This window comes from Phytophthora sojae (assembly GCF_000149755.1).
Source record: "Phytophthora sojae unplaced genomic scaffold PHYSOscaffold_1, whole genome shotgun sequence".
NCBI lineage: Eukaryota > Oomycota > Peronosporomycetes > Peronosporales > Peronosporaceae > Phytophthora > Phytophthora sojae.
Genome location: NW_009258115.1, coordinates 3878741 through 3905832, shown reverse-complemented (window position 1 = coordinate 3905832; position 27092 = coordinate 3878741). Strand labels below are relative to the sequence as shown.

At 55.3% G+C, this 27092-nt stretch overlaps 1 protein-coding gene and 15 non-coding genes across 16 annotated transcripts; all 16 read right to left on the bottom strand.

Moving 5' to 3' along the window:
- Positions 1–18850: 18850 nt before the first annotated feature.
- PHYSODRAFT_t119 lies at positions 18851–18923 on the bottom strand. Its single transcript has one exon. It is a non-coding gene; the product is annotated as a tRNA-Glu (tRNA).
- A 76-nt stretch (positions 18924–18999) lies between these two features.
- Positions 19000–26826, bottom strand: PHYSODRAFT_321367 (hypothetical protein; the record flags this gene model as incomplete). The annotated part of the gene is made up of 29 exons (XM_009516553.1): positions 19000–19008; positions 19085–19150; positions 19230–19359; positions 19586–19728; positions 19808–19937; positions 20170–20312; positions 20392–20521; positions 20738–20883; positions 20963–21092; positions 21309–21454; positions 21534–21663; positions 21884–22026; positions 22106–22235; positions 22468–22610; positions 22690–22819; positions 23052–23194; positions 23274–23403; positions 23631–23773; positions 23853–23982; positions 24210–24352; positions 24432–24561; positions 24788–24930; positions 25010–25139; positions 25366–25508; positions 25588–25717; positions 25945–26090; positions 26167–26296; positions 26524–26669; positions 26746–26826. 29 exons carry the CDS (start codon positions 26824–26826, stop codon positions 19000–19002), a joined length of 3717 nt encoding a protein of 1238 aa, XP_009514848.1.
- On the bottom strand, positions 19424–19495 carry PHYSODRAFT_t118. Its single transcript has one exon. It is a non-coding gene; the product is annotated as a tRNA-Glu (tRNA).
- PHYSODRAFT_t117 lies at positions 20002–20073 on the bottom strand. Its single transcript has one exon. It is a non-coding gene; the product is annotated as a tRNA-Glu (tRNA).
- PHYSODRAFT_t116 lies at positions 20586–20657 on the bottom strand. Its single transcript has one exon. It is a non-coding gene; the product is annotated as a tRNA-Glu (tRNA).
- Positions 21157–21228, bottom strand: PHYSODRAFT_t115. The gene has a single exon. It is a non-coding gene; the product is annotated as a tRNA-Glu (tRNA).
- On the bottom strand, positions 21728–21799 carry PHYSODRAFT_t114. Its single transcript has one exon. It is a non-coding gene; the product is annotated as a tRNA-Glu (tRNA).
- On the bottom strand, positions 22300–22371 carry PHYSODRAFT_t113. The gene has a single exon. It is a non-coding gene; the product is annotated as a tRNA-Glu (tRNA).
- PHYSODRAFT_t112 lies at positions 22884–22955 on the bottom strand. Its single transcript has one exon. It is a non-coding gene; the product is annotated as a tRNA-Glu (tRNA).
- On the bottom strand, positions 23468–23540 carry PHYSODRAFT_t111. Its single transcript has one exon. It is a non-coding gene; the product is annotated as a tRNA-Glu (tRNA).
- On the bottom strand, positions 24047–24119 carry PHYSODRAFT_t110. The gene has a single exon. It is a non-coding gene; the product is annotated as a tRNA-Glu (tRNA).
- Positions 24626–24697, bottom strand: PHYSODRAFT_t109. The gene has a single exon. It is a non-coding gene; the product is annotated as a tRNA-Glu (tRNA).
- PHYSODRAFT_t108 lies at positions 25204–25275 on the bottom strand. The gene has a single exon. It is a non-coding gene; the product is annotated as a tRNA-Glu (tRNA).
- PHYSODRAFT_t107 lies at positions 25782–25854 on the bottom strand. Its single transcript has one exon. It is a non-coding gene; the product is annotated as a tRNA-Glu (tRNA).
- Positions 26361–26433, bottom strand: PHYSODRAFT_t106. Its single transcript has one exon. It is a non-coding gene; the product is annotated as a tRNA-Glu (tRNA).
- A 113-nt stretch (positions 26827–26939) lies between the features above and the next one.
- PHYSODRAFT_t105 lies at positions 26940–27012 on the bottom strand. Its single transcript has one exon. It is a non-coding gene; the product is annotated as a tRNA-Glu (tRNA).
- Positions 27013–27092: the final 80 nt, after the last annotated feature.

The following is a 27092-nucleotide window of genomic DNA, read 5'->3' as shown; positions in this document are numbered from 1 at the left end:
ACAGCTACATCGTGCACAAGGCGTACTACCAGAACAAGCAGTCCCGCCACCTGAGCCACGTCAAGTTCATGAAAAAGCTGCATCTGCAGCTCTGTCGTGTGCACGGATCGGATATATACGAGGGCAACACCTTCGGGACGGCGCAGCCTGCGCCTCCACCTGCGTACGAGCCCATTCCAGTCGGTAGCAATGAAGCCACCTCACACACAACTCGCCAAGTCGACGAGTGGCGCAACGAGGGAACACAGGCTAAGAGACGGCAGCGAACTTGCAAAATCAGCTCAGTGTTGTGCCCAGACAAGCAGCGAGCAGCGACTACAACTTACTTTTGCGGAAGCTGCAGAGAGAAGGGCCCAGTGTTCCTTTGTACGAGGGCGCGGCGCCAAGTGCGCGGAGTTGCAATGACCTGTTGGGACGTGTGGCACAAGGAGTGGATGCACGGCAAGCTGATTCCTGTGGACAAGGGCAACACGATCCAAATGCACAAGGCAGCAGATGTACCTGGAACACCTTCGACGCCTGGCACTCCGACGACACCTGCGTCGAGCAAACGACGTCGCACATCGCCGTAGTGAGTAAGCTGCGTATTATCCTGATGTTTCAGGTACATAAATACAGGATAGCTTTGATTACATGCGTGTATATTTTCAAGTAAGGACTCTGTTTACCACTGCTGTGCCTGGCTCCGCGCAAGCCCATCTCAACCTGCATCTTGTTCGTGCAGGCCGATCTTGACTTGCATACTTCGACCTCAGTTTATGAGCAGTATCTTGCTGCTAGACGTGTGTTCAAGCAGCTGTTGATGCTGGATGCTTACATCATTAGATAATTGCATACAACAAAAAACGCTCAGTGGCGTTTCCTTTGATCGCGTTACCAGCATAATTTGATTGCGTTACCAGCTAGGGGTGACACCCCAACTCCGTATATGATAAACTGTATAGGAAGTTTGATTTTCCAAATTTTAGAAAACGAGAACAAGGTGCAGCGCCGGTGAGCGCACGTTCTATTCCGCCGCTGCCCTGTCCATTTCCTTGGTAACCGGTATTATGCAGCTTAGCTCCGTGACTTTGGCTAACAACATGCAGTATACGGCAGCTTTAGCACCGCTCTACACACTTTTGCAAATCTCAGCCTTTCGCTTGCCGCTAACCCGATCACTTTATTTACAAACGTCAAGTCTAGTTATGCTGCATACTGCATATGAAAAAGTTGTGAGGCTTCGGTCTGGAGGGGTTAATGACAAGCAGTCCGTATTTCATTATTTCATTCGTAGCATCACATTTGCAAGCATGAAGTAAAAAACACTCGGAACAGTTCGTCCAACGAACAAATATTACATTCATGTTCACTCGAGTTCGGTGTCGTTCTCATCATGTGGGCAACACTAAATCATGTTGCACGAACCTTGACCCAGTTGTCCAAATTAATCTCTGTTGGGCTTCCCAATAGCTAGCTTACGCTACCTATCTCCCAGCATAATAAAATCATAATTCCATTTAGAAGCCCCCCGTCCCAAATATGAACGCTTTTTGGAGACAAAATTGAATATTGACCCGGGTACTATTCAGTGAAATTCGTTACATGAGCCCCACCAGCTCCAAACGTACCTCAACCTCTGAAAGCACCACAACCTCCGAGAGCACCAACGAGTTCGTAAGCACCACAGAGTTCGCACTCACCACCATCTACATGATCCCCTCCAGTTCTGTGTACACCACGAGCTTCGAGATCACCACGAACACCACTGATTACGAGAGCATCACTAAGTTCGCGAGCGCAACTGAGTCCACGAACACTACGACCCCACGAGCATTACCAACTGCAGGAGTACCACCATGTCTGCGGCCCCGCCAGTTCGGTCTCCGAACGCATCACCATCAATATGACCACATCCAGCGAGTATACGAGCACCAACAAGGAGGAGGCCACCCGCCGCGATTAAGCAACGTCCAAAGTCATGCAAGAGAAACTGCGCCGTCGTGTGTCTCTCGTCAAGATGCCCTGCTGAATTCACTCGAAACCATCCATGAAGTATTCGCCAGTGTCAAGGGCACGGGCTACAAGATCTTTACTACAATTCCTGAGTGTTATGATGGCAAGTCCCTATATGACGGCCCAAACTGCTTTCAAAGCTACCTCATGGAGTTGGAGTACGTGGATAGCATTGGCCTCATCCTCTTCGTCCTGAAGATGGATCAGGCCCTTCACGACTCTAGGCGTAACGACATGCAGATCTGGAAAGACACTCGAAAGTCAATTCTGTACACCGATGTGAGGTATAATACCGAGCAAATAGTATGCGACGAGGTTGAGAAAATGGTATATATTGTCCAGCAAGGATTTACCTGTGAAAGGTATCGGTGGATTTCGCCATTTTCGGGTGGAATGTGATCCATTCTGAGGTTTAGGCAGGGTAACTGTATTGTATGCTTGGGAACATTGGCGTGCCCCGGTGCATTGTGTGGTTATCGGTATCGGTTCATTGTGGACCTGGTGCGCGGGTAGTCCCAGGTTGTGGGTGAGTGCCTTGGCTTTGGAATGGGCTCAACCCGAGTCATCAACTCCAGCCGGGTCGTTGTTTGTTTCGAAGAGAAGAAAGTAGAAGCTGGTACGAGCCTCGCCCAGGCTCAGAGAAATAAAAGCGAACTCGGCCCAGACCCAGGCCGACCGGGAAAGAACGGGTGTTGTGGTTCTGAGCCGGAACCAAAGAGAGGAAGTGGAGGCTATATTGTGTACTGTGTCGTTAAATAAAACCCGGGGTATTTCGGGCTATGGACACGTGCGGACTGGGACTTGCCAAGAGGGGGGCAAGTTTCGTATGGGGATCCTTGGGAACCTTGAATATCGATAGCAGCTGGTGTGGCTGACGCGAGTCTGTGCCCACAGCGTATGTGTGATCAAATACCTTCACAGGGATAGCAGAGTGAGGAACACACATCTCGCCCGACCCAAGTCGGCTCTGAGCAAAGCGTTCAAATGGCCGAGCTGAGCGAAGTGGAGTGGGGGTGTCCGTTCAGTGGAAGGAGCTAGCGAAACTCTTGCAGCGCTGAGCGAGAACCTGAAGTCGAGCGATCAAGCAACCTAAGCGAAAAAGCACGGGCGATTCGTCACACCCCTCCCCATGAGTGCTGAGACGAGTAACAGCTCTGCAAGCTGTCAAAACGAATTTCAACGAGCTGACTCCCCTCAAAGCTGCAAACAAACTCTATCATCTAAAGTTCGCGTGAGGTTTATCGATCGAACGCGAAAACGAACCGGTTGACGGGAGGGGGGGGCATCCCCGATCGTTGTATGCACCGCTGTGAAAGGGTGGTCTCTCTAAACCGTAGATCCCATTCTCATCATTCTCATGAAGCTCATAATGCTAGGCCCAACTTCTGTGATAAGAAAATCACGACAGGAAGAGGCATGAGTGCATCTACACCTCTAGAACGAAGGCGTCCCGCTCATAGTTGCGACAGACTCATCTCAGCTCTACCATTCTCACACACTCACAGCGGCCCACATGGTTCGTTTTTTGGGCTCCTTTGTGCATCGTATTGTGGTTTGTGGGCTCTCCAATCGACGCGGTTGTTGTCCGCCAAGTTGCCCTAGACGTCGCCCTATAGGATTACGTGTTGCAGCTAGGCGAGCCCCATTGGAGGCTCAAATACAAAAGGCTCCCTTGAACGTTGCCAACAGCGTCTGATCGCTTGATCCCATACAATACATCGGGAGCGCAAAAACATGATTGGGCGTGAAGAAGTCGGAGCAGTGTGTGAGCCAGAGGGATTAGCCACCAATAATGTTTACTATTGGCGGCCAGCCAGCGAAGACCAACGCCAGCGCGCTGGTAGCCTCGTAAGCCATCAACGAGGACCGGGGACAACGAGCCATCGACAGGCCTCGGCGGCTTGCCATGTAGACTTTCTGCAGGCGGTACCATACGTACCATGCAGCTGGTACATCCCTTTTACCAGTCGGGGTTGTTATGGGGGTGTTAGCTATTCCAGCGATAAAAAGAACCGCGCTCACAGGACCTACGAGATCAAGCCGTCAAGAAGTGCGCGCGTGACATTAGCTCGAGAAAGATTAGCGAGCATCGGCATATTCCACAGCTGAGCATACGTACGACCCTATACAACTTCAAGAAAAATGTCCATAGCACTCTAAAAGCGACGCCCAGGTCGCATCTTGCACCACCGATGTCCGCCATGAATCATGAATCATGATCGTCACAACATCAGGGAGATCGATTCGTGAGTGGGGCGTACATCGTTGCCCACAATTCCAAAGAACTCTCCTGGTCCGTGTTGCTTCACCTGATTCAAATCCGAGCCTACCTCGTGTTGAGGACATCTCGTAGCACTCACGAACTTGCTCAACCCGTTCAGGATAAGCGGTTAAATTTTTGTCAAAGTTCTAAACATAGGTGGTTAAATAAAAATATGAAAGTGTCTGTCCAAGCACTTTGCTGGGAGAAGAGGTCCTCTTGCTGAGAGGTGCTAGAGCTCGTGGAAGCGTAGTTGCATCTGTCATACATACGCAAGTAGCTACTGCAATGTATGTAGTCGTTCGTGTAACATTCGCGTATTATATCTGTTAGACTTACACGTGTATGATCACCACGACGCGAGGTCCACATACGCTGAGGAATTGTATGGGCTACAGCAGAATCGCCTAGCCGATGAACGACATGCACATTCGCGGAATTCTACCACCACTCGTTGTAGATTCCTAGCTTAGAATGTTACATTAAGGGGAAGTTCAAATCCATAAAACACATATCAGATCTACTTCGTTTAAGACTCCGACATATAGTAGAGGACTACCTGTGTAGCCTACACCGTGAATTACAGTATGCCCACTTGGTGTGTAGTTTTTCTACCAAAAAATTAGAGTGATATGTCGGAATGCTATTCATTCTGAGGACTATTTGCCGTATGGAACTGCCGATTTGAGACTATATCGACGAAGGGAACATGCGATAAATGCCATGCAAGCTAACCAGTAAAAAAATGAATTAAAACATGCGACAACTGACTACGAGGGCAACATTTCTAACGTTCTCGCCAAATTATGTTTATTTATCAAAAGAATGATGCAACGGCTTCACATTTCCTCTCATCCACTGAAAATACTAATGTTCGACTATCAAGCCCATGTGCCCACGCACAGAATCTGAAAAGGAAGAGATGCACAACTTTCTGTCGTGGAAAGCTTAGGTATTTACTCATGGGTATTGGTCCAGACCTGACCTAATTACTCGAGAGGATAGTGATCTTCTAGATATCCCCAGTGGACAACATTGGAAAGCTATCCAGAGAGCCGCCGGTACCTGGATGGTACACGGGGGATACGGTACTCTACTCAGGAGGAGAATGGAACATAAATGAGGCGAGGCGAGACTGATGAAGCCTTCATCACCCAGGGGGGGGGTCTAGCGAAGACCAAGATGTTTCCCAGGGTGTAGACCCAGAGAAACGACTTGAGAGTTAACCGCAAGGTGATAGATCCAGCGATTCACAGCCGCAAAGATGAATGATCACAAGCTATAGATAACCAAAATGTACGCAAGACAAAGCTGTGCCTCCGGCCCGAACCCCGCTGTCGCTCGGCATGGAGACCGTGGGAACTTAGGTCTTTCTCTGGCATATATGAGTGGTACGACTGAATTCCCCATGCCCGGTGAATTCGAAGTTGCCCATTGACTGTGTATGCATCCGGCCCCAACTCACACGCGCGCCCGCACGCGAAGCGAGAATTATTGCAACGAATACACGGCAACGAAAGCGTCATGCTTATTCTATCGTCAGAGTTGACTACTGCATCACTAGTGCTCAGAGCGTGAGGCGAGCAGTGCATGACTCGGTCATCGAGTCTCCGGACGGAGCTCGATGTTTGCTCGCGTCGGCGGCACCGAGGCGACGGGCAACTTCGAGCAGCTTGCTCAAAAGCGTCCGCAGTCGTCCTCTAAGGATATCCGCAACGCGCAGAGAAATGGGCACCCGAGTGCAGATCTGTCAAGAGGGTTGCCAATAGGGTTGGAAGCGATAACTCCCTCTAGAGAATGCGTTGCTCGCGTTAGCGAAACAAAAAGTAAAACAGTAAGAAGGGTGCAATCAAAACCAAATCATGTTGGATGAGTAGTGCGCAATGTGAAAAACTTGACAGATTGCAGAGAGTAAACCACGTTCATACGCGGCTGGCTCGACATAACACCACACCACACCGTCTGTTTTTTTTAAGTTTGCGTCAGTACCATCGCTGAACACAACCAACGGCGTCATTTTCGCGTCCCTTTCTTACTACCTGTTAATCTACACTTTCGCGCCTTGGACCTATCCTGCAGTTAGAGAAGTCGGTGAACGGACAGGATACGTAACTCCACAAACCCGATTTGAGCTGTCTAGCAGCACGACCTATCGGCCACTGATGTCGTCGGACCGTTACCTGAGACCGAGAGGGGCAACATGTACATCCTCGTGTTTGTGGACTACTTTATGTGGTCGGCGGAGGCCTTCGCGGTTCTCAGACTGGACTTTGTTACGTTCGTTGAAGTTATGGTGAACGGTGTGATAGCTAGACACGGTGTGCCTTCACTTAGGTATTACCCGTCTCGTTCTCACGCTCTAGTCTGTACTTCTCGCCTTTATGAACCGCCTACGTGAACGTTGACCAAGTGGCGCGGTGAGGTCGGGATAGTGTACTTGGAGCCTCTTGAAGACGCGAAGGCGTGACTGATCTCGGTAGTACCAACAACTCCTTTGGACGTATAGCCCTTCGATTGGTTACAATATAGCCACTTGCGAGATGAGTCTCCGCTAGAATACCTACATCGGCCCGCTTCAAGTGTACATGCCTTCGAATACGACAATACTGGAACCACCTCAAGAAGAGGTCGACACCTGCCTACCTCGACACGCAATCTTTATTTTCTTTCGGATAAGACTCCCAGGCGAAATTATACTCTTGGGAGGCAACTTTCGATGTCAACTGCGGACCATCCGCAGACGGACGGACAGCCGAGTGATCGTCCAGTCGTCGCTCCTGATTGAGCTAAAAGCCTGTGACTTTTAACCAATCAAAGGTGTTTTGGTTCGCGTCTGAGCGTCGCCCAGTGAGTTGCTTAGTGAACGATAAACCCCCGTACCCTCTTTTCTCATGTGCTCCAACTGCAGAGATCTCGAGCGCAACTTGCCGATATACTTGGTGTTCATTTGGACAACATCTACGAGTCTAGCGAGACAACGGAGCCGCTACCTAAGAAAGGATCTTTCTTAAGGCCCCGAATGGAGTTGAAGATGGAGGCGAGATCATGCCCCGTTTCGAGCGGCTTCAGCTCAAGCAAACTACGGATATTGTTTGATGTTGCATTTTGCATATGAAAGAGACGGTGACCCAGATGCTACTACTCATTGAGTTGGCTCAGGCGTATCTTCACAGAGCGCTGCGGAGTGTACATGCACGGGGGTGACCCGTCTATTTACACATAAAGGTGTTCTGGTTAAGCTTAAAATGTAGGGCTTGCTTATGTTGATAGCTGCTCGACGCCTTGATGGACTTCACGACGGTGCTGCTCAAGTCGTAAAAGCCCTCGAGGAGTGAAACAGCTGGAACTTCACTAACATGTGTTTGGTAGATTTGGTGCGTTGGCCAGCGTTGATCTGACCTGGGGTTGATCCAAATCGAAGGCTACCTACCTCGTTGTGGCCACAGGCAGCACGGACACGGTGCGCGTTCTGCTGGACGGAGTTGACATCCGATCGCTGGACGTCGTGGCTGCGTGCCCGGATAAATAGATAATATCTTTACCAGGATTTCCCTCCAATTTTCAGCGGCTTTTTCAAGTCCGGTATATTTCCGTTCAGTGTTGATATGATGTTGGAGAATTTGGTCAGTTTCCTCTCATCGCGGCATTAGCTGGCGCTGCCTCACCACGCAGCATTAGATACGTCTGTGTTCGATCTACAGCTTTCCGACCGCCAGAAACAACACCTGGAACGTCCGGAAAAGAGGGCCCCCTTGGCGGTCCATCGGCAAGTGCAGCGTCATAGGCTTCAGGCACAGCTCCCCGAGATTGAACAAAAACACGCAGAATTTTAGCGTACTTAGTACAAAGAATCAGCAGTCTCCTGTCCACCATAGCGACAATTATTACGCTGCACATGATAAGCATCTGGATGTCAGTGTCAACAACAACCTTAGTAAATGAAAAGTTGTCCTTTAGCATGCAATATTCCAGGTCTGTTACCATATAATTCCTTTCTCCTCTACAGGAAACTCTACAGGTGACATTGCCTTTGTATGACCAGCGATATAAATAATGATGAACCCGGGTGAATATAGATTAGATAAACCGGCGACACAACATAAGCATCGATGAAATGCGGGTCCGTGGCTTGGCGGAGTGATACTTTGCCGACACGAGTACATGCGTAGCAATCTTTAAGAGCATCACAGATGATAAGATGGTGAACGATGATAGTATCAAACAGGTGGTTTCTAGCAAAAGTTCCAACTATCCTCACCAGCTTCACGATGCCTTCGCCCCTTACCAGTCAGAACATAAAACTTAGCAAAGTTCCGTCAAGCTGGTTAGCCACTAGGTTACCAGGGCTAGGTGCTCGATACCCATAGAGTCCACTATTAGGCTGTCTGAGTCTTATCGAACAACTCAGGGTTCACGTTGCATGCTCAAAAAGGCAACCAATAGAACAATAACACATTTAGCTCTTCCCCACCCCGAAAACATGCAGCATGTCGTTGGAGCACACGCGATAGGAGCGAGTTAGTGCGGGTCGTGGATATCCACTGATGCTGCGCTCCATCTGCTAGAAGCTCCCAAAGCAAGAGACCAACAGTGGCCAATCCTTTAAAGTTATCTGATTGGTTTAGATACGACATTTTAGTGGGCAGAAACGTTGGATTTCATGTTTACTGTTTAAGTTATAAGAAAGGGCATAACCACCAGCAACAGAGATAAATACAGCGATTTTTTCCTTGAAGGGTCGGAAAAAGGTCCAGCAGCACGCCCAGGAAACCCATTATTCCGTATGCTGCTGATCTCCTTACTTACATGAAAAACCAGCGTCGTAGTGAAAGGGTGAGTGATTTGGTTGAGGTAAAAGCTAATTGGTGTATGAAAAGGTGTTCTGTACTGTAAATATGATACAGTTTATCAAGTTTGAGCACGCGGAATAGCTAGAAGACTATACAACCCGACAAAATTCCTCGTGCGACCCCTTCAGTCAAACTTCTGCAATGGGCTGTTTTGCGCCACGGATTCTCGCGTCGGACCCCCCACACAACGCATCGGTAAAAAATAAACTTTCTTTTTATTGCCAAAAACCTAACGTAACTATGTTTCTAAATCAAATTCTAGGCCCCCTCACCCGAATGCTGGAACCCCGAGATGACGTCGACAACAAGTTTTGGAAACTCTACTGCAACTACGAAGCTCGTCAGAGCATTGGCAAAGTGTACACCATTAGGATCAGCGGCCACGCCAAAGACAAGACGTAGGTCCCAAACTAGTGCGTGTTGTTGTTTGCGTGCGTGCTTCACCAAAATAATGGGTTTTGACCTGACAGTTGTTGTACGCCTAATTGTCTCCGTACACTAAAGAACTGGTCTTTGCCTAAAGCCTTTCTGAAAATATTACCTGCCAGTTTTTGTGATTGGGTAGTGTAATCTCACAGCGACCCTCTGCTGGGCCACTTGCTCTCTACTGAGCCAATATCAAACTGACATTGAATTTTACTTGTTGTATATGCAGGTGTCCCTCTTTTGTAAAGGGCCCATTTACATAAGTAGGTAGAAGTTACATAGGTACATACACAAAAGTAGGTGCAGTCACACGGCTAGCGTGTGACCTGCTGCGATGTTCTGATTGGTTGAAAGTGGGGAGCCAGACCCATTTCATCCAATCAGGTGCAGACTTAGATTTGAGTGGTTCACAAGGGTAAGGGGGCCTCCGCCCCCGTCCCATACATAAACAGAGTAGATTTTACCCTAAAGACAAGACTTGGGCTTATTATTGCAAGCTTCCTCTTATCTACAGTGTACGCTAGTGACGGTATCTCTTACCCCGTAGCACCTGGTAGTACTTGGTAGTCCTTCCAACGTCCAAGACCAAGATGAGCCAAGTCCTGATCTCCGAAGGGTCCGGTGTAACCCTTGACCACACGAGTTTCCCCCACCTCACCCGGGTTGAGTGGGAAGCCCTTCACCGCCTCGCTGCCGTGTCCGGCGAGTTCGTCGTCACTTCGCTGCTGAGCTCAGCGACCGCCGACCAACAACGCCAGGCTGCCCAAGAGTTCATGGAACGCGAGCTCGCCGATGCCAAGCGGCAAGTGTCAACTCCCTCGCATTCCTCCCGGAACGATGCGGTGAAGATGGAGGCGTCGACGTATTCCGGCGCCGGCCAAGACCGACTGCCCCTGAACCGCTGGTTCAGGGAGATCGACATCGCAATCGCCTCGAGACTGATCGAGGCGCCGACGGCTAAAGTGAACTTCCTCCTGTCGCGTTTGTCGGGGAAGGCGAAGGAGTGGGCCCTCGGCAAGCTTGTTGCGGGCCAACACGCCTTCCCGAGTCTGGACAGTCTCCAGAAAGACCTTCGATTTGCGCTCGAGCCTCCGCAAGATGAATCGCGGATGCATGCGGAGTTCTCCGCGTTGAAGTAGGGCAAGCTGTCCATGCGCGACTACGTACAGAAGACTCGTCACCTGGCTTCGTGCATCGTCACGAGCCCCATCGACATGGCTTTGCAGGACCACGTCTTCGTGTTTGGCATGCGAGAAGGAATGAGGCACTACTGTATCACGCGCGCCAAGCCGAAGTCGCTGGAAGAAGCGTTTGCCCTCGCATTGCGCGAGGACTACACGGTATCCGCTTCGTACTCGCAACAGTTGCCGGCGGACGCTCGGGCAGCGATGCCCGAGCCAATGGAAATCGATGCTGTCGAAGCCGCGGAGAATAACCGGCGGTACTACTCGCGCGGCGGCCGCAATTCCCGTTCGCTGACCTGCCACCGTTGTGGGAAGTTGAGCCATCGCCCGGCAGTATGCCGCGCGCCTGCGCCGATGCTTGCTGCAGTCGCTCGCGCCGATGACGAGATCCTGGTCGCTCAACCAAAAAACGGCCGGGACCAGTAGGTGCGGGCGCCCTACTGGCTGGAACGGAGGTCCGGGTCCCCCAGTAGCAACCCGATCTCCTAGACCCCCAGTGCTTCACGCACACTTCAATGCCACCACCAGCGGCGACTACAGACTGATCATCGTCAGCCTGCACGTCGCCGGCGCGCGGCGCCCTCTCCGCGCGCTCCTGGATTCGGGCGCAACGATCAACTTCTTCCGCGCCTCGTGTTTGTCGCTTCCCCCCTCGGACATATCAGTCCGCGAGGGTCCTGGCGTCGTCGTCATTAAGCTTGCTGACGGCAAGCCACACCGTGTCCCACGGCGTGATATCATGATGCCGTACACGTTCGACGGCTTCCGTAGCAACGACGAGTTCCTGGTGATCGAGATGAACTACGCGTTCGACTGCATCTTGTGCATACCGTGACTGGCACGGTATCAACCGGAGATTGACTGGCTGGCCCGATCAGTCAAGCCTCAAGCCGACTACGACGTGAGCGAAGTGCTCACGCATCGCCTGGTCGCTCCGACTGACTGGCACCACGTCACCGTCGTGGATCGTTCATCCACGACGCAAGCCCTACACAGAGCGAGCGATGACCCTCTCTGTATGGCATGTGCGATGCTGTTGGATGAACCGACAAATGAACGCGGAACCTCGCAGCGAAGCGAGGTTGTTGTGACGGCGGTCGAGAGAAGTGTGCTCCCGCGAACCAACAAAGCGGTCGAGCGAAGGCGACTCCGGAGAACCAACGAGGCGGTCGAGCGAAGGCGACCCCCGCGAACCGACGAGGCGGTCGAGCGAAGTGGGCTCCCGCGACCCAGCGAGGCGGTCAAGCAAAGGCGAATCCCGCGAACCAACGAGGCGGTCGAGCGACGGGGGTTCCCGCCCATCAACGAGGCGGTCAAGCAAGTGGTGCTCCCGCATACTTCCGGTGCGGGCGGGATCGACACTCCGGGGGTGAAGTATCGTCCAGTGCCAGCGAGTCGTCCACCTCGAGCTTCTCCTCGACGTCTTCGAGGAGGAAGAGGAGGAAATCGAAGCGACGGCGCCTCAGGCCACGGAACAACACTGAAGCCGCACCTCCCCCGACGGAATCTGACTGGGCTGTCGAATACGTGGAGGGTGCTCCACGGGGCACGCGGGTCATCGAAGTCACGAGTCCCCCTCGCGACGCTCGCGGAATCACTCAGTTCCCCGGGCTCTCGTGGAAACACTTCCTTCGCGATCTGAAGGCTGGTGACATCGAGCAGGTGTGCTTGATCACCGAGGCCGACGCGACAGTCGAGGGTCTTCATGCACTCAGCGGTGACGACGCGTCGTCGCGGCCGAGGAGTGCCGAACCGAAGTCTGCCCGCGAAGAGCGTTTCGCAGCGCAGTCCTGGGAAGTACTGAAGGAGTCGGGTAACCCAGTCTACGACACCACGCGCGAGTTTGAAGACGTCTTCCCTGATGAGACCCCCGCCGAGCTTCCAGCCGACCGCGGTGTTCGGCACGAGATCGATCTCGCGCCCGGAACGAAGTACTGCGTGACGCGGCAGTGGCCACTGCCGCGAGACCAGGTCAAGGCCATCGACGAGTTCTTCGAAAAGCGCCGCCTGGCCGGCCACGCCCGCGATAGCACCTCCCCACACTCTAGCACCACGTTCTGTGTGAAGAAGGCAACTGGCGGCTGGCGCATCGTCCACGCGTTCAATAAACTGAATGACGCGACCATCCCGGCACAGACCCCGATCCCGCGGAAGGACATGGTACTCGACTCCATGTCAGCTAGCGTCATCTATAGCGCCATCGACCTGACAGACGGCTTCTACCAGATCTTGATGAGGTCCAGTGACATACCCCTCACGGCAGTAAGCACCCCCAGCGGAATGCTTTGGGAGTGGCACGTGATACCACAGCGTCTGAAGAACGCCCCAGCCACGTTCAACCGCATGGTGTCTCACGCACTGTGCCCGCTCCGCGACTTTGCGCCGAGCTACTTCGACGACATCTTCGTGCACAGCCGCGCTGAGGGCAACCTCAGCGCTGTCGAGGTCCATCTTCAACACTTGAGGCAGGTATTCCAAGTGATGCGCGAGAACAAGCGTACGCGAATTTGAAGAAGTGCCTCTTCTGTGCGCCGGAGATTCCCGTACTCGGTTGCTACGTGAGCAAGGACGGCGTTCGCGTAGGTCCGGAGAAGGTCACCTCGATCGGTTCTTGGCCGACTCCCAAGAACCCCACGGAGCTGCGTCAGTGGCTGGGTCTGGTGAATTATCTCCACAAGTACACGAAGAATTACGCCGGCCTGATCCAACCGCTGTCTTTGCTACTAAAAAGGACGCGACGTGACTGTGGTCCCCCGACCACCAAGCTGCGTTTGATTCCGTGAAGAAGAGCTTGGCGGAAGAGCCGGTCTTGATGCTTCCGGATCACACGAAACCGTTCCATGTCGTGTGCGACGCGAGTGATTTTGCAATCGGCTGCGCGCTGATGCAGTTCGACGATGAGGGCCACGAACGCGTCGTGAGCTACCAGTCACGACAAATGAAGCCTGCCGAGAAGAATTACCCCGTCCTCGACAAGGAGCTCCTCGCTATGCGCTACGCCTTGATCAAATCCCGGGTGTACTTGCTCGGAGAGCAGACGTTTGCCGTGTACACGGACCACGCGTCGCTGCACACCGCAATGAAGACTCCACACTTGTCGCAGCGCATGGCGCGATGGCTCTCGTTCTTCTTCGAATACAATTTCGTGGTGCACTACAAGCCCGGCAAGAACAACATCCTTGCCGACGCGCTGTCCCGCCGACCAGACTACGACCCACGACGACTAGTCGGTCAGCAACTTGCTGACGACGATGACGAAGATGAAGGCTGCACATGTTGCATCGCTCTGGGTATCAACGCGACGATTACGACTCCAGTCCTGCCACTGCGTCAGCAGATCCCTGATGCGTACGAACACGATCCGTTCTACGCCAACATCATTGCGCACCTCCGTACTCCGAGTGCAGAGTCATCGAAGAAGCTGACACGCCCTACGCGCAGTCACATCGAGCGATACCAGCTCGATGGTCCGTTGTTGACATACACGATGGACGCCTTCGATCCTCCGCGCGTCGTCATCCCCGCCGATGACGACCTTCGTGCTCGTCTCGTCCACGAATATCATGACGCCCCAGTGGGCGGCCACTTGGGCCGCGAGAAGGTGTTCGCGGCGATCTCGAGGGACTTCTATTGGCCTCGGATGTACAAGTGGATTCGCAAATGGGTTCGGACTTGCGAGACTTGCCAGCGCGTCAAGCCAGCTCCATCATTGCAAGCTCCGCTGCGCCCGTTGCGTATCGCCACGGCAGCGTGGCGATCCGTCAGCATGGACTTCGTCTTCGGCCTTCCATCGGACGACTAGGGCCGCACGGGCGCCCTTGTCATCGTCGATCGCTTTAGCAAAATGGTCCGTCTTCCTCCAGTCGAAGCCCAAGTGACAGCTGAGGCGACTGCGTCCCTGTTCCTCGACCTCGTATTCCGGCATCATGGCCTCCCGGAATCCATCGTCTCTGACCGCGACCCTCGCTTCACATCGACCTTCTGGGATCGATTGTTCGAACTGCTTGGTACGCGCTTGTTGATATCGACGACAGCTCATCCTAAAACGGATGGGCAAACGGAGCGCGTCAATCGAGTCGTTGAAGATGTCCTTCGCAGCTACGCCACGTCGTTCCCGTCGTGGAGTACGTTCCTGCCGCTCGCCCAGTTCGCTATCAAAACCGCAGCCCATGCGTTGACAGATGTGACGCCGTTCTTCATCAACAACGCGCGGCATCCGCGCGTTCCAGCGACGCTCGCCTTCGGGTCTTCGTCCGGCTCTGCTCCCTCCACTCTTGGTGGGGGAGGAATGGATGCAGTGCCGAGCCGCCCGGCACTAGTGTCGAGTGAAGCCGAGCCGCGAGAGAAATAGCAACAGCACTGTGGCGCCGGTTCCACTGGTAGCAGAACCGGTGGGCGCGGAATTACCGGTAACGTCAACGGCTGCCGTGTGTGGAATTGCATCACGGACGTGTTCGAAGGCAAGAAGGCCGACCGACACATCGCCTGCTTTCGCCCCTGTCGGCCCGACGGCAGCCAACTTCGCTCCTCGCGAAGCTGCATCGCCGATCGACTCCGCAGCGGTATCGGAGTTCATGCTGCAACACCAAGGAATCTCGAGATTCGTGCGTGATGCGCTGCAGTCTGCTGTGGACAAGCAGAAGGAGTACGCAGACCAGCGAGGCCGGAAGATCATGAGCGTCTTCCGCAAAGGTGACCGAGTCCTGCTGTCGACCACCGGAATTCAATCGACAGCAATTACGAACCTTGGCGCGAACAAGCTGGCGCCAAGATACATCGGTCCATTCAAAATTTTCAAAGTGCTGGGAGACGCTTACACGCTGGACAAACCGACCGCAATGCGTCTTCACCTTACGTCGGGCGCCTGAAGCCGTATCTACCGGCCGAGATCCCCGACTCGCACCATCAGTCGCGCGGGCGAATCCAAAACACCAGCGCCAATGAAGATGGACAGGATGGGGACGACAACGACGAAGACATCGCTGTGCAGCGACAACCCGATCGCGTGCCTACCCGATCGGTGAATGCGGACACCGTCGAGAGACGCAGAAACCTCGGGTGAGTGCGATAATCCTGCTGAGATTGACGCGCAATCTACGCCACTGCGCTCACGAGCGTCCGGGCGCCCCACGCAAGACGTGTCCGCGCACGAGCCAACCGCACCGATATCACGGCCGAGCCGAAGTATCGAGACGTCTCGACAGTCGTCGAAACCGACGAAACCAATGAAACCGGCGACGCTCCAGGACGACGGTTCAGGCGCGACTTTTCAACTTCAGTGTCCGACCTTTCAACGTGATGGTCCACCCCCGCTGATTGACGCGTCCGGCGCTCGGCGCTGGATCCCCGAGCGCATTGTCGATCACGAACTGCGGCGGAATCCCGAGGCAGACTCTCGTGATGGCGCGGGATCGTCACAGGTGCGACGACGACGCAGGGCCGCGATGGAGAAGTACTACCGAGTCCGCTGGCTTGGGAACCCGCCAGCGGAGGACACGTGGGAGCCTCGTAGCCGACTGATGGAGGACATCCCAGACGTCGTGAAAGAGTACAAAGCCACATTCGCGCTGGTCTCCGACGGGGACAGCTGGACCGACGACCACAAGCTCGTAAGCGCGATCGCTCACGAGTGTGCGCCACGAGTGTCTGGACTACGACGCCGCCCTCGACACCAGCATCAGCCACGAGGATGTTGCGAATGGTCGCGACATCTCCGATGGCTACAAAAGACCCGCGCGTGTCGACGCGACCAAAGAACACCCGACAGCGACACCTCCCAGTCGCTCCACCCGAAGCATCATGTTCCCGACTGGCTGCGCGTGCGTTGGGATCCTCCCAGCCCGCTGTTTATTATATCTTCAAGGAAATTAGTTCCTACACGTTCATTATTGACACACATTACTGTAACTCGGCCACTGTCCGAGGTAACTGCATATCCACGAGGCCCTGAACGCGTTCTGGGGTAATTCTTGACTCTTGTCGCCGAGATGATTCGACCACACTACTTAACCTCAGTAGTGAACAGCTGACACTTTTTTGCGTGCAACTTTAATTATATACTCCTCACAACGCGACAGGACCTGGTCCAAAATCTCCAACAGCGACGTCTCGTCCGCAGCAAAGCCCAGGATGTCGTCGAGCCACGCTAGAATAACATTGTCCACCAGGTCGCCAAATATTTCCTCCACTACGCCTTGACAGAAGGCGACAGCATCCGTCGCACCCGTCGGAACGCGCGTAGGGGCGTAGATGCCCCGATTCTTGACGAACGAATAGATTTTTTGCGAGTCCGGGTGTAAAGAGCTGTCAATAACCCCTGAACCAGTCTAGCACGAAGAAGACGCAGGCCCCTTGGAGCTCTCCGAGCACCACATCGATCACTGGCATGGGCTCCGTTCGCATGGTGATCCTGGGGCCTGCGGTGAGATCCGTGTCTTGCTCTCGCTTCGGGACAATCCTCCGAGCAGAAGCCCACCGGCTTCTGTGGTTCTTGAAGGTCAGACCGTGAGAAAGGTGATTGGCCGTGTGACGGTCCAAGAACGCCCGATCGTTTGAAGAATAACACCGGGGCTGTACTCGTGCGAGGGGGGGGATTGGGTTTCAGGCGCACTTACATCGGTGCAACACGCAGCAGCGGACCGTTGCCGAACTCAAGACGAAAACAGCCAGCGCTAAATTATACAACATCTTTCAATTTTGTTTGTACATTGAGATCCAGCTCCATACTCGTCACCACCTCGATCTTTCGATCCGTGTGGCCACCTGCAGTCGATAGATGCACTCTGACCCGCGGTGGGCTGGGGTGGGGGGGGGTCTTTTCCGCTTAAAGAGGATCTGTGCAGCGCTGAGCACGGAGCCGGCGGTGCAAGAGGCTGAGGGGGCGTGGCGATCGCGACGCAAGAAGTCAAGAGCGCAAGCGCTGCAAGAGCGGCGGATCCAGCCCAAGAGTGACCAGTCGCGGTACTGGCGCCCGTGCGAAGCTGGCTGGAACAGGCCACTTCCGCCGGACGCACGCGGAGTGTTGTTCGGGGCGCCGCAAAGGAGGTGAGTGGTGGGCGAAGATGGGGATCCAAGGCTACGCGGCGGAGTGAATGACGGCATGCGGAGTGATCAAGTGGGCGGTTGTGTGACCAGGTGGTCCAGCACTACCTACGATGGTGCCTATCGAGCGGTGCAGAGCGCACCGTGGGGAGCACAAGTTCCCGTTGAAGCAGAAGACGTGGCTGAAGGGTTTTACCCACACGAGGGAGAAGCCAAAGAAGGCGTCGTACGCCGAGCAAGTGTGCGATTTCAACAAGAGAACAAGCAAGGACAAGCGACATGCCCAAGTAGAGTGCGGCTCGACGCAGTGTCAGCCGTAGCACGCAAGCCAGTCACGCGATGACAGCCTGGGAACGTCGGTCACGAAGTCCCGGGGCATGAAGCACGACGCTTAAGATGCAGCAGCTTATCAACAACCCAGCTCGTTCATTAGGGGGCAGTGCAGTGATGTGAATCGGTATTATCCTGATTTACTAGGAACACCCCACTTAGATTTATTCTAGAAAGGACGAGTAAATCATGTTTTGCCGTGGTGGATTTGGTACTTGGGAGCTCGAAAAGGTATTAAAGGTGACTTGATATTTGTTTGGGTTGACTGTTGCCCCCCATCCCACCCACCCCATGTGAGGTAAACTTGTCCTAGATTAGGACGAATAGGCAATATTGTATACGAATCGGTAATATTCTATGTTTGTGCTAAAATTTTGTCCTGTAAGAGCAGTCTAAGGACTATCGCCTGCTGTAGACAGTGGCAAAAGATGCTATATTCTGACTCAATAGGTAGTCGCCTCCATGATTTTGTATTGACTGGGTGTGTGAAGGGAAGGTTACGAATAGTGCTTAGTAGAAGTGAGTAAACGTGCACTCCTGCACTTTTTCAAGGCTACATTTACGTTTGGTGGAGTGCCGTTCCGTCGAAGACAAACGAGCCGACAGAGATTACACAAGGTATCCACGCCAACCAATGGGAGCGATTATCATGGCTGGATCCGTGGATGGGATGTAGCAGCGGGTCAGCACGGCACCGAGACTGTGACGAATGCCCAAAGCGGCGAAAAGAAGAATGGAGAAGCAGCAAAGAAGAGCAAAAGATGTTCCCACACCGGGACTCGAACCCGGGTCTGCTGGGTGAGAGCCAGCTATCCTAACCGCCTAGACTATATGGGAAGGCTGAACACCATCGCCACCAACAAACACACAATCAAGACCAACAACAAACAAACACAAACACCAAACGCACCACCTACGCACGCTGCCACACGCAACGCGAGCGCGTTCATCCTATCGCCACCATTGATCGACCGACCATTTCGACACGTACTGCCCACATCCGATCCAGCCACCGACGGGGTCGCCTCCTTCGCATTGCACGCAGCTCCGAGCGTCGCATTCGTCTGCTCGCACCGCAGCTCGCCTGGTCGACCAGCTCTCTCGCGGCTTCATTGAGCTGCTCGCTCGCACGCGTTTCCGCACGGTCGCCAGCGCCGACAAGTAGGCCTGCACGCGCCGACCAATGGCCGGACAGACTCGAGTACCTCCTGGTCGTGCGAGCATGGTTGGATCCGTGGATGGGATGTAGCAGCGGGTCAGCACGGCACCGAGACTGTGACGAACGCCCAAAGCGGCGAAAAGAAGAGTGGAGAAGCAGCAAAGAAGAGCAAAAGATGTTCCCACACCGGGACTCGAACCGGGTCTGCTGGGTGAGAGCCAGCTATCCTAACCGCCTAGACTATATGGGAAGGCTGAACACCATCGCCACCAACAAACACACAATCAAGACCAACAACAAACAAACACAAACACAAACACCAAACGCACCACCTACGCACGCTGCCACACGCAACGCGAGCGCGTTCATCCTATCGCCACCATTGATCGACCGACCATTTCGACACGTACTGCCCACATCCGATCCAGCCACCGATCGGGTCGCCTCCTTCGCATCGCACGCAGCTCCGAGCGTCGCGTTCGTCTGCTCGCACCGCAGCTCGCCTGGTCGACCAGCTCTCTCGCGGCTTCATTGAGCTGCTCGCTCGCACGCGTTTCCGCACGGTGGCCAGCGCCGACAAGTAGGCCTGCACGCGCCGACCAATGGCCGGACAGACTCGAGTACCTCCTGGTCGTGCGAGCATGGTTGGATCCGTGGATGGGATGTAGCAGCGGGTCAGCACGGCACCGAGACTGTGACGAACGCCCAAAGCGGCGAAAACAAGAGTGGAGAAGCAGCAAAGAAGAGCAAAAGATGTTCCCACACCGGGACTCGACCCGGGTCTGCTGGGTGAGAGCCAGCTATCCTAACCGCCTAGACTATATGGGAAGGCTGAACACCATCGCCACCAACAAACACACAATCAAGGCCAACAACAAACAAACACAAACACAAACACAAACACCAAACGCACCACCTACGCACGCTGCCACACGTAACGCGAGCGCGTTCATCCTATCGCCACCATTGATCGACCGACCATTTCGACACGTACTGCCCACATCCGATCCAGCCACCGATCGGGTCGCCTCCTTCGCATCGCACGCAGCTCCGAGCGTCGCGTTCGTCTGCTCGCACCGCAGCTCGCCTGGTCGACCAGCTCTCTCGCGGCTTCATTGAGCTGCTCGCTCGCACGCGTTTCCGCACGGTCGCCAGCGCCGACAAGTAGGCCTGCACGCGCCGACCAATGGCCGGACAGACTCGAGTACCTCCTGGTCGTGCGAGCATGGTTGGATCCGTGGATGGGATGTAGCAGCGGGTCAGCACGGCACCGAGACTGTGACGAACGCCCAAAGCGGCGAAAACAAGAGTGGAGAAGCAGCAAAGAAGAGCAAAAGATGTTCCCACACCGGGACTCGAACCGGGTCTGCTGGGTGAGAGCCAGCTATCCTAACCGCCTAGACTATATGGGAAGGCTGAACACCATCGCCACCAACAAACACACAATCAAGGCCAACAACAAACAAACACAAACACCAAACGCACCACCTACGCACGCACCACACGCAACGCGAGCGCGTTCATCCTATCGCCACCATTGATCGATCGACCATTTCGACACGTACTGCCCACATCCGATCCAGCCACCGATCGGGTCGCCTCCTTCGCATCGCACGCAGCTCCGAGCGTCGCGTTCGTCTGCTCGCACCGCAGCTCGCCTGGTCGACCAGCTCTCTCGCGGCTTCATTGAGCTGCTCGCTCGCACGCGTTTCCGCACGGTCGCCAGCGCCGACAAGTAGGCCTGCACGCGCCGACCAATGGCCGGACAGACTCGAGTACCTCCTGGTCGTGCGAGCATGGTTGGATCCGTGGATGGGATGTAGCAGCGGGTCAGCACGGCACCGAGACTGTGACGAACGCCCAAAGCGGCGAAAAGAAGAGTGGAGAAGCAGCAAAGAAGAGCAAAAGATGTTCCCACACCGGGACTCGAACCGGGTCTGCTGGGTGAGAGCCAGCTATCCTAACCGCCTAGACTATATGGGAAGGCTGAACACCATCGCCACCAACAAACACACAATCAAGGCCAACAACAAACAAACACAAACACCAAACGCACCACCTACGCACGCACCACACGCAACGCGAGCGCGTTCATCCTATCGCCACCATTGATCGATCGACCATTTCGACACGTACTGCCCACATCCGATCCAGCCACCGATCGGGTCGCCTCCTTCGCATCGCACGCAGCTCCGAGCGTCGCGTTCGTCTGCTCGCACCGCAGCTCGCCTGGTCGACCAGCTCTCTCGCGGCTTCATTGAGCTGCTCGCTCGCACGCGTTTCCGCACGGTCGCCAGCGCCGACAAGTAGGCCTGCACGCGCCGACCAATGGCCGGACAGACTCGAGTACCTCCTGGTCGTGCGAGCATGGTTGGATCCGTGGATGGGATGTAGCAGCGGGTCAGCACGGCACCGAGACTGTGACGAACGCCCAAAGCGGCGAAAACAAGAGTGGAGAAGCAGCAAAGAAGAGCAAAAGATGTTCCCACACCGGGACTCGAACCGGGTCTGCTGGGTGAGAGCCAGCTATCCTAACCGCCTAGACTATATGGGAAGGCTGAACACCATCGCCACCAACAAACACACAATCAAGGCCAACAACAAACAAACACAAACACCAAACGCACCACCTACGCACGCTGCCACACGCAACGCGAGCGCGTTCATCCTATCGCCACCATTGATCGATCGACCATTTCGACACGTACTGCCCACATCCGATCCAGCCACCGACGGGGTCGCCTCCTTCGCATCGCACGCAGCTCCGAGCGTCGCGTTCGTCTGCTCGCACCGCAGCTCGCCTGGTCGACCAGCTCTCTCGCGGCTTCATTGAGCTGCTCGCTCGCACGCGTTTCCGCACGGTCGCCAGCGCCGACAAGTAGGCCTGCACGCGCCGACCAATGGCCGGACAGACTCGAGTACCTCCTGGTCGTGCGAGCATGGTTGGATCCGTGGATGGGATGTAGCAGCGGGTCAGCACGGCACCGAGACTGTGACGAACGCCCAAAGCGGCGAAAACAAGAGTGGAGAAGCAGCAAAGAAGAGCAAAAGATGTTCCCACACCGGGACTCGACCCGGGTCTGCTGGGTGAGAGCCAGCTATCCTAACCGCCTAGACTATATGGGAAGGCTGAACACCATCGCCACCAACAAACACACAATCAAGACCAACAACAAACAAACACAAACACAAACACAAACACCAAACGCACCACCTACGCACGCTGCCACACGCAACGCGAGCGCGTTCATCCTATCGCCACCATTGATCGACCGACCATTTCGACACGTACTGCCCACATCCGATCCAGCCACCGATCGGGTCGCCTCCTTCGCATCGCACGCAGCTCCGAGCGTCGCGTTCGTCTGCTCGCACCGCAGCTCGCCTGGTCGACCAGCTCTCTCGCGGCTTCATTGAGCTGCTCGCTCGCACGCGTTTCCGCACGGTCGCCAGCGCCGACAAGTAGGCCTGCACGCGCCGACCAATGGCCGGACAGACTCGAGTACCTCCTGGTCGTGCGAGCATGGTTGGATCCGTGGATGGGATGTAGCAGCGGGTCAGCACGGCACCGAGACTGTGACGAACGCCCAAAGCGGCGAAAACAAGAGTGGAGAAGCAGCAAAGAAGAGCAAAAGATGTTCCCACACCGGGACTCGACCCGGGTCTGCTGGGTGAGAGCCAGCTATCCTAACCGCCTAGACTATATGGGAAGGCTGAACACCATCGCCACCAACAAACACACAATCAAGACCAACAACAAACAAACACAAACACAAACACAAACACCAAACGCACCACCTACGCACGCTGCCACACGCAACGCGAGCGCGTTCATCCTATCGCCACCATTGATCGACCGACCATTTCGACACGTACTGCCCACATCCGATCCAGCCACCGACGGGGTCGCCTCCTTCGCATCGCACGCAGCTCCGAGCGTCGCGTTCGTCTGCTCGCACCGCAGCTCGCCTGGTCGACCAGCTCTCTCGCGGCTTCATTGAGCTGCTCGCTCGCACGCGTTTCCGCACGGTGGCCAGCGCCGACAAGTAGGCCTGCACGCGCCGACCAATGGCCGGACAGACTCGAGTACCTCCTGGTCGTGCGAGCATGGTTGGATCCGTGGATGGGATGTAGCAGCGGGTCAGCACGGCACCGAGACTGTGACGAACGCCCAAAGCGGCGAAAACAAGAGTGGAGAAGCAGCAAAGAAGAGCAAAAGATGTTCCCACACCGGGACTCGAACCCGGGTCTGCTGGGTGAGAGCCAGCTATCCTAACCGCCTAGACTATATGGGAAGGCTGAACACCATCGCCACCAACAAACACACAATCAAGACCAACAACAAACAAACACAAACACAAACACCAAACGCACCACCTACGCACGCTGCCACACGCAACGCGAGCGCGTTCATCCTATCGCCACCATTGATCGACCGACCATTTCGACACGTACTGCCCACATCCGATCCAGCCACCGACGGGGTCGCCTCCTTCGCATCGCACGCAGCTCCGAGCGTCGCGTTCGTCTGCTCGCACCGCAGCTCGCCTGGTCGACCAGCTCTCTCGCGGCTTCATTGAGCTGCTCGCTCGCACGCGTTTCCGCACGGTGGCCAGCGCCGACAAGTAGGCCTGCACGCGCCGACCAATGGCCGGACAGACTCGAGTACCTCCTGGTCGTGCGAGCATGGTTGGATCCGTGGATGGGATGTAGCAGCGGGTCAGCACGGCACCGAGACTGTGACGAACGCCCAAAGCGGCGAAAACAAGAGTGGAGAAGCAGCAAAGAAGAGCAAAAGATGTTCCCACACCGGGACTCGAACCCGGGTCTGCTGGGTGAGAGCCAGCTATCCTAACCGCCTAGACTATATGGGAAGGCTGAACACCATCGCCACCAACAAACACACAATCAAGACCAACAACAAACAAACACAAACACAAACACCAAACGCACCACCTACGCACGCTGCCACACGCAACGCGAGCGCGTTCATCCTATCGCCACCATTGATCGACCGACCATTTCGACACGTACTGCCCACATCCGATCCAGCCACCGACGGGGTCGCCTCCTTCGCATCGCACGCAGCTCCGAGCGTCGCGTTCGTCTGCTCGCACCGCAGCTCGCCTGGTCGACCAGCTCTCTCGCGGCTTCATTGAGCTGCTCGCTCGCACGCGTTTCCGCACGGTGGCCAGCGCCGACAAGTAGGCCTGCACGCGCCGACCAATGGCCGGACAGACTCGAGTACCTCCTGGTCGTGCGAGCATGGTTGGATCCGTGGATGGGATGTAGCAGCGGGTCAGCACGGCACCGAGACTGTGACGAACGCCCAAAGCGGCGAAAACAAGAGTGGAGAAGCAGCAAAGAAGAGCAAAAGATGTTCCCACACCGGGACTCGACCCGGGTCTGCTGGGTGAGAGCCAGCTATCCTAACCGCCTAGACTATATGGGAAGGCTGAACACCATCGCCACCAACAAACACACAATCAAGACCAACAACAAACAAACACAAACACAAACACCAAACGCACCACCTACGCACGCTGCCACACGCAACGCAAGCGCGTTCATCCTATCGCCACCATTGATCGACCGACCATTTCGACACGTACTGCCCACATCCGATCCAGCCACCGACGGGGTCGCCTCCTTCGCATCGCACGCAGCTCCGAGCGTCGCGTTCGTCTGCTCGCACCGCAGCTCGCCTGGTCGACCAGCTCTCTCGCGGCTTCATTGAGCTGCTCGCTCGCACGCGTTTCCGCACGGTGGCCAGCGCCGACAAGTAGGCCTGCACGCGCCGACCAATGGCCGGACAGACTCGAGTACCTCCTGGTCGTGCGAGCATGGTTGGATCCGTGGATGGGATGTAGCAGCGGGTCAGCACGGCACCGAGACTGTGACGAACGCCCAAAGCGGCGAAAACAAGAGTGGAGAAGCAGCAAAGAAGAGCAAAAGATGTTCCCACACCGGGACTCGACCCGGGTCTGCTGGGTGAGAGCCAGCTATCCTAACCGCCTAGACTATATGGGAAGGCTGAACACCATCGCCACCAACAAACACACAATCAAGGCCAACAACAAACAAACACAAACACAAACACCAAACGCACCACCTACGCACGCTGCCACACGCAACGCGAGCGCGTTCATCCTATCGCCACCATTGATCGACCGACCATTTCGACACGTACTGCCCACATCCGATCCAGCCACCGACGGGGTCGCCTCCTTCGCATCGCACGCAGCTCCGAGCGTCGCGTTCGTCTGCTCGCACCGCAGCTCGCCTGGTCGACCAGCTCTCTCGCGGCTTCATTGAGCTGCTCGCTCGCACGCGTTTCCGCACGGTGGCCAGCGCCGACAAGTAGGCCTGCACGCGCCGACCAATGGCCGGACAGACTCGAGTACCTCCTGGTCGTGCGAGCATGGTTGGATCCGTGGATGGGATGTAGCAGCGGGTCAGCACGGCACCGAGACTGTGACGAACGCCCAAAGCGGCGAAAAGAAGAGTGGAGAAGCAGCAAAGAAGAGCAAAAGATGTTCCCACACCGGGACTCGAACCCGGGTCTGCTGGGTGAGAGCCAGCTATCCTAACCGCCTAGACTATATGGGAAGGCTGAACACCATCGCCACCAACAAACACACAATCAAGGCCAACAACAAACAAACACAAACACAAACACCAAACGCACCACCTACGCACGCTGCCACACGCAACGCAAGCGCGTTCATCCTATCGCCACCATTGATCGACCGACCATTTCGACACGTACTGCCCACATCCGATCCAGCCACCGACGGGGTCGCCTCCTTCGCATCGCACGCAGCTCCGAGCGTCGCGTTCGTCTCCTCGCACCGCAGCTCGCCTGGTCGACCAGCTCTCTCGCGGCTTCATTGAGCTGCTCGCTCGCACGCGTTTCCGCACGGTGGCCAGCGCCGACAAGTAGGCCTGCACGCGCCGACCAATGGCCGGACAGACTCGAGTACCTCCTGGTCGTGCGAGCATGGTTGGATCCGTGGATGGGATGTAGCAGCGGGTCAGCACGGCACCGAGACTGTGACGAACGCCCAAAGCGGCGAAAAGAAGAGTGGAGAAGCAGCAAAGAAGAGCAAAAGATGTTCCCACACCGGGACTCGAACCCGGGTCTGCTGGGTGAGAGCCAGCTATCCTAACCGCCTAGACTATATGGGAAGGCTGAACACCATCGCCACCAACAAACACACAATCAAGACCAACAACAAACAAACACAAACACAAACACCAAACGCACCACCTACGCACGCTGCCACACGCAACGCGAGCGCGTTCATCCTATCGCCACCATTGATCGACCGACCATTTCGACACGTACTGCCCACATCCGATCCAGCCACCGACGGGGTCGCCTCCTTCGCATCGCACGCAGCTCCGAGCGTCGCGTTCGTCTCCTCGCACCGCAGCTCGCCTGGTCGACCAGCTCTCTCGCGGCTTCATTGAGCTGCTCGCTCGCACGCGTTTCCGCACGGTCGCCGGCGCCGACAAGTAGGCCTGCACGCGCCGACCAATGGCCGGACAGACTCGAGTACCTCCTGGTCGTGCGAGCATGGTTGGATCCGTGGATGGGATGTAGCAGCGGGTCAGCACGGCACCGAGACTGTGACGAACGCCCAAAGCGGCGAAAAGAAGAGTGGAGAAGCAGCAAAGAAGAGCAAAAGATGTTCCCACACCGGGACTCGAACCCGGGTCTGCTGGGTGAGAGCCAGCTATCCTAACCGCCTAGACTATATGGGAAGGCTGAACACCATCGCCACCAACAAACACACAATCAAGACCAACAACAAACAAACGCAAACACCAAACGCAACACCTAA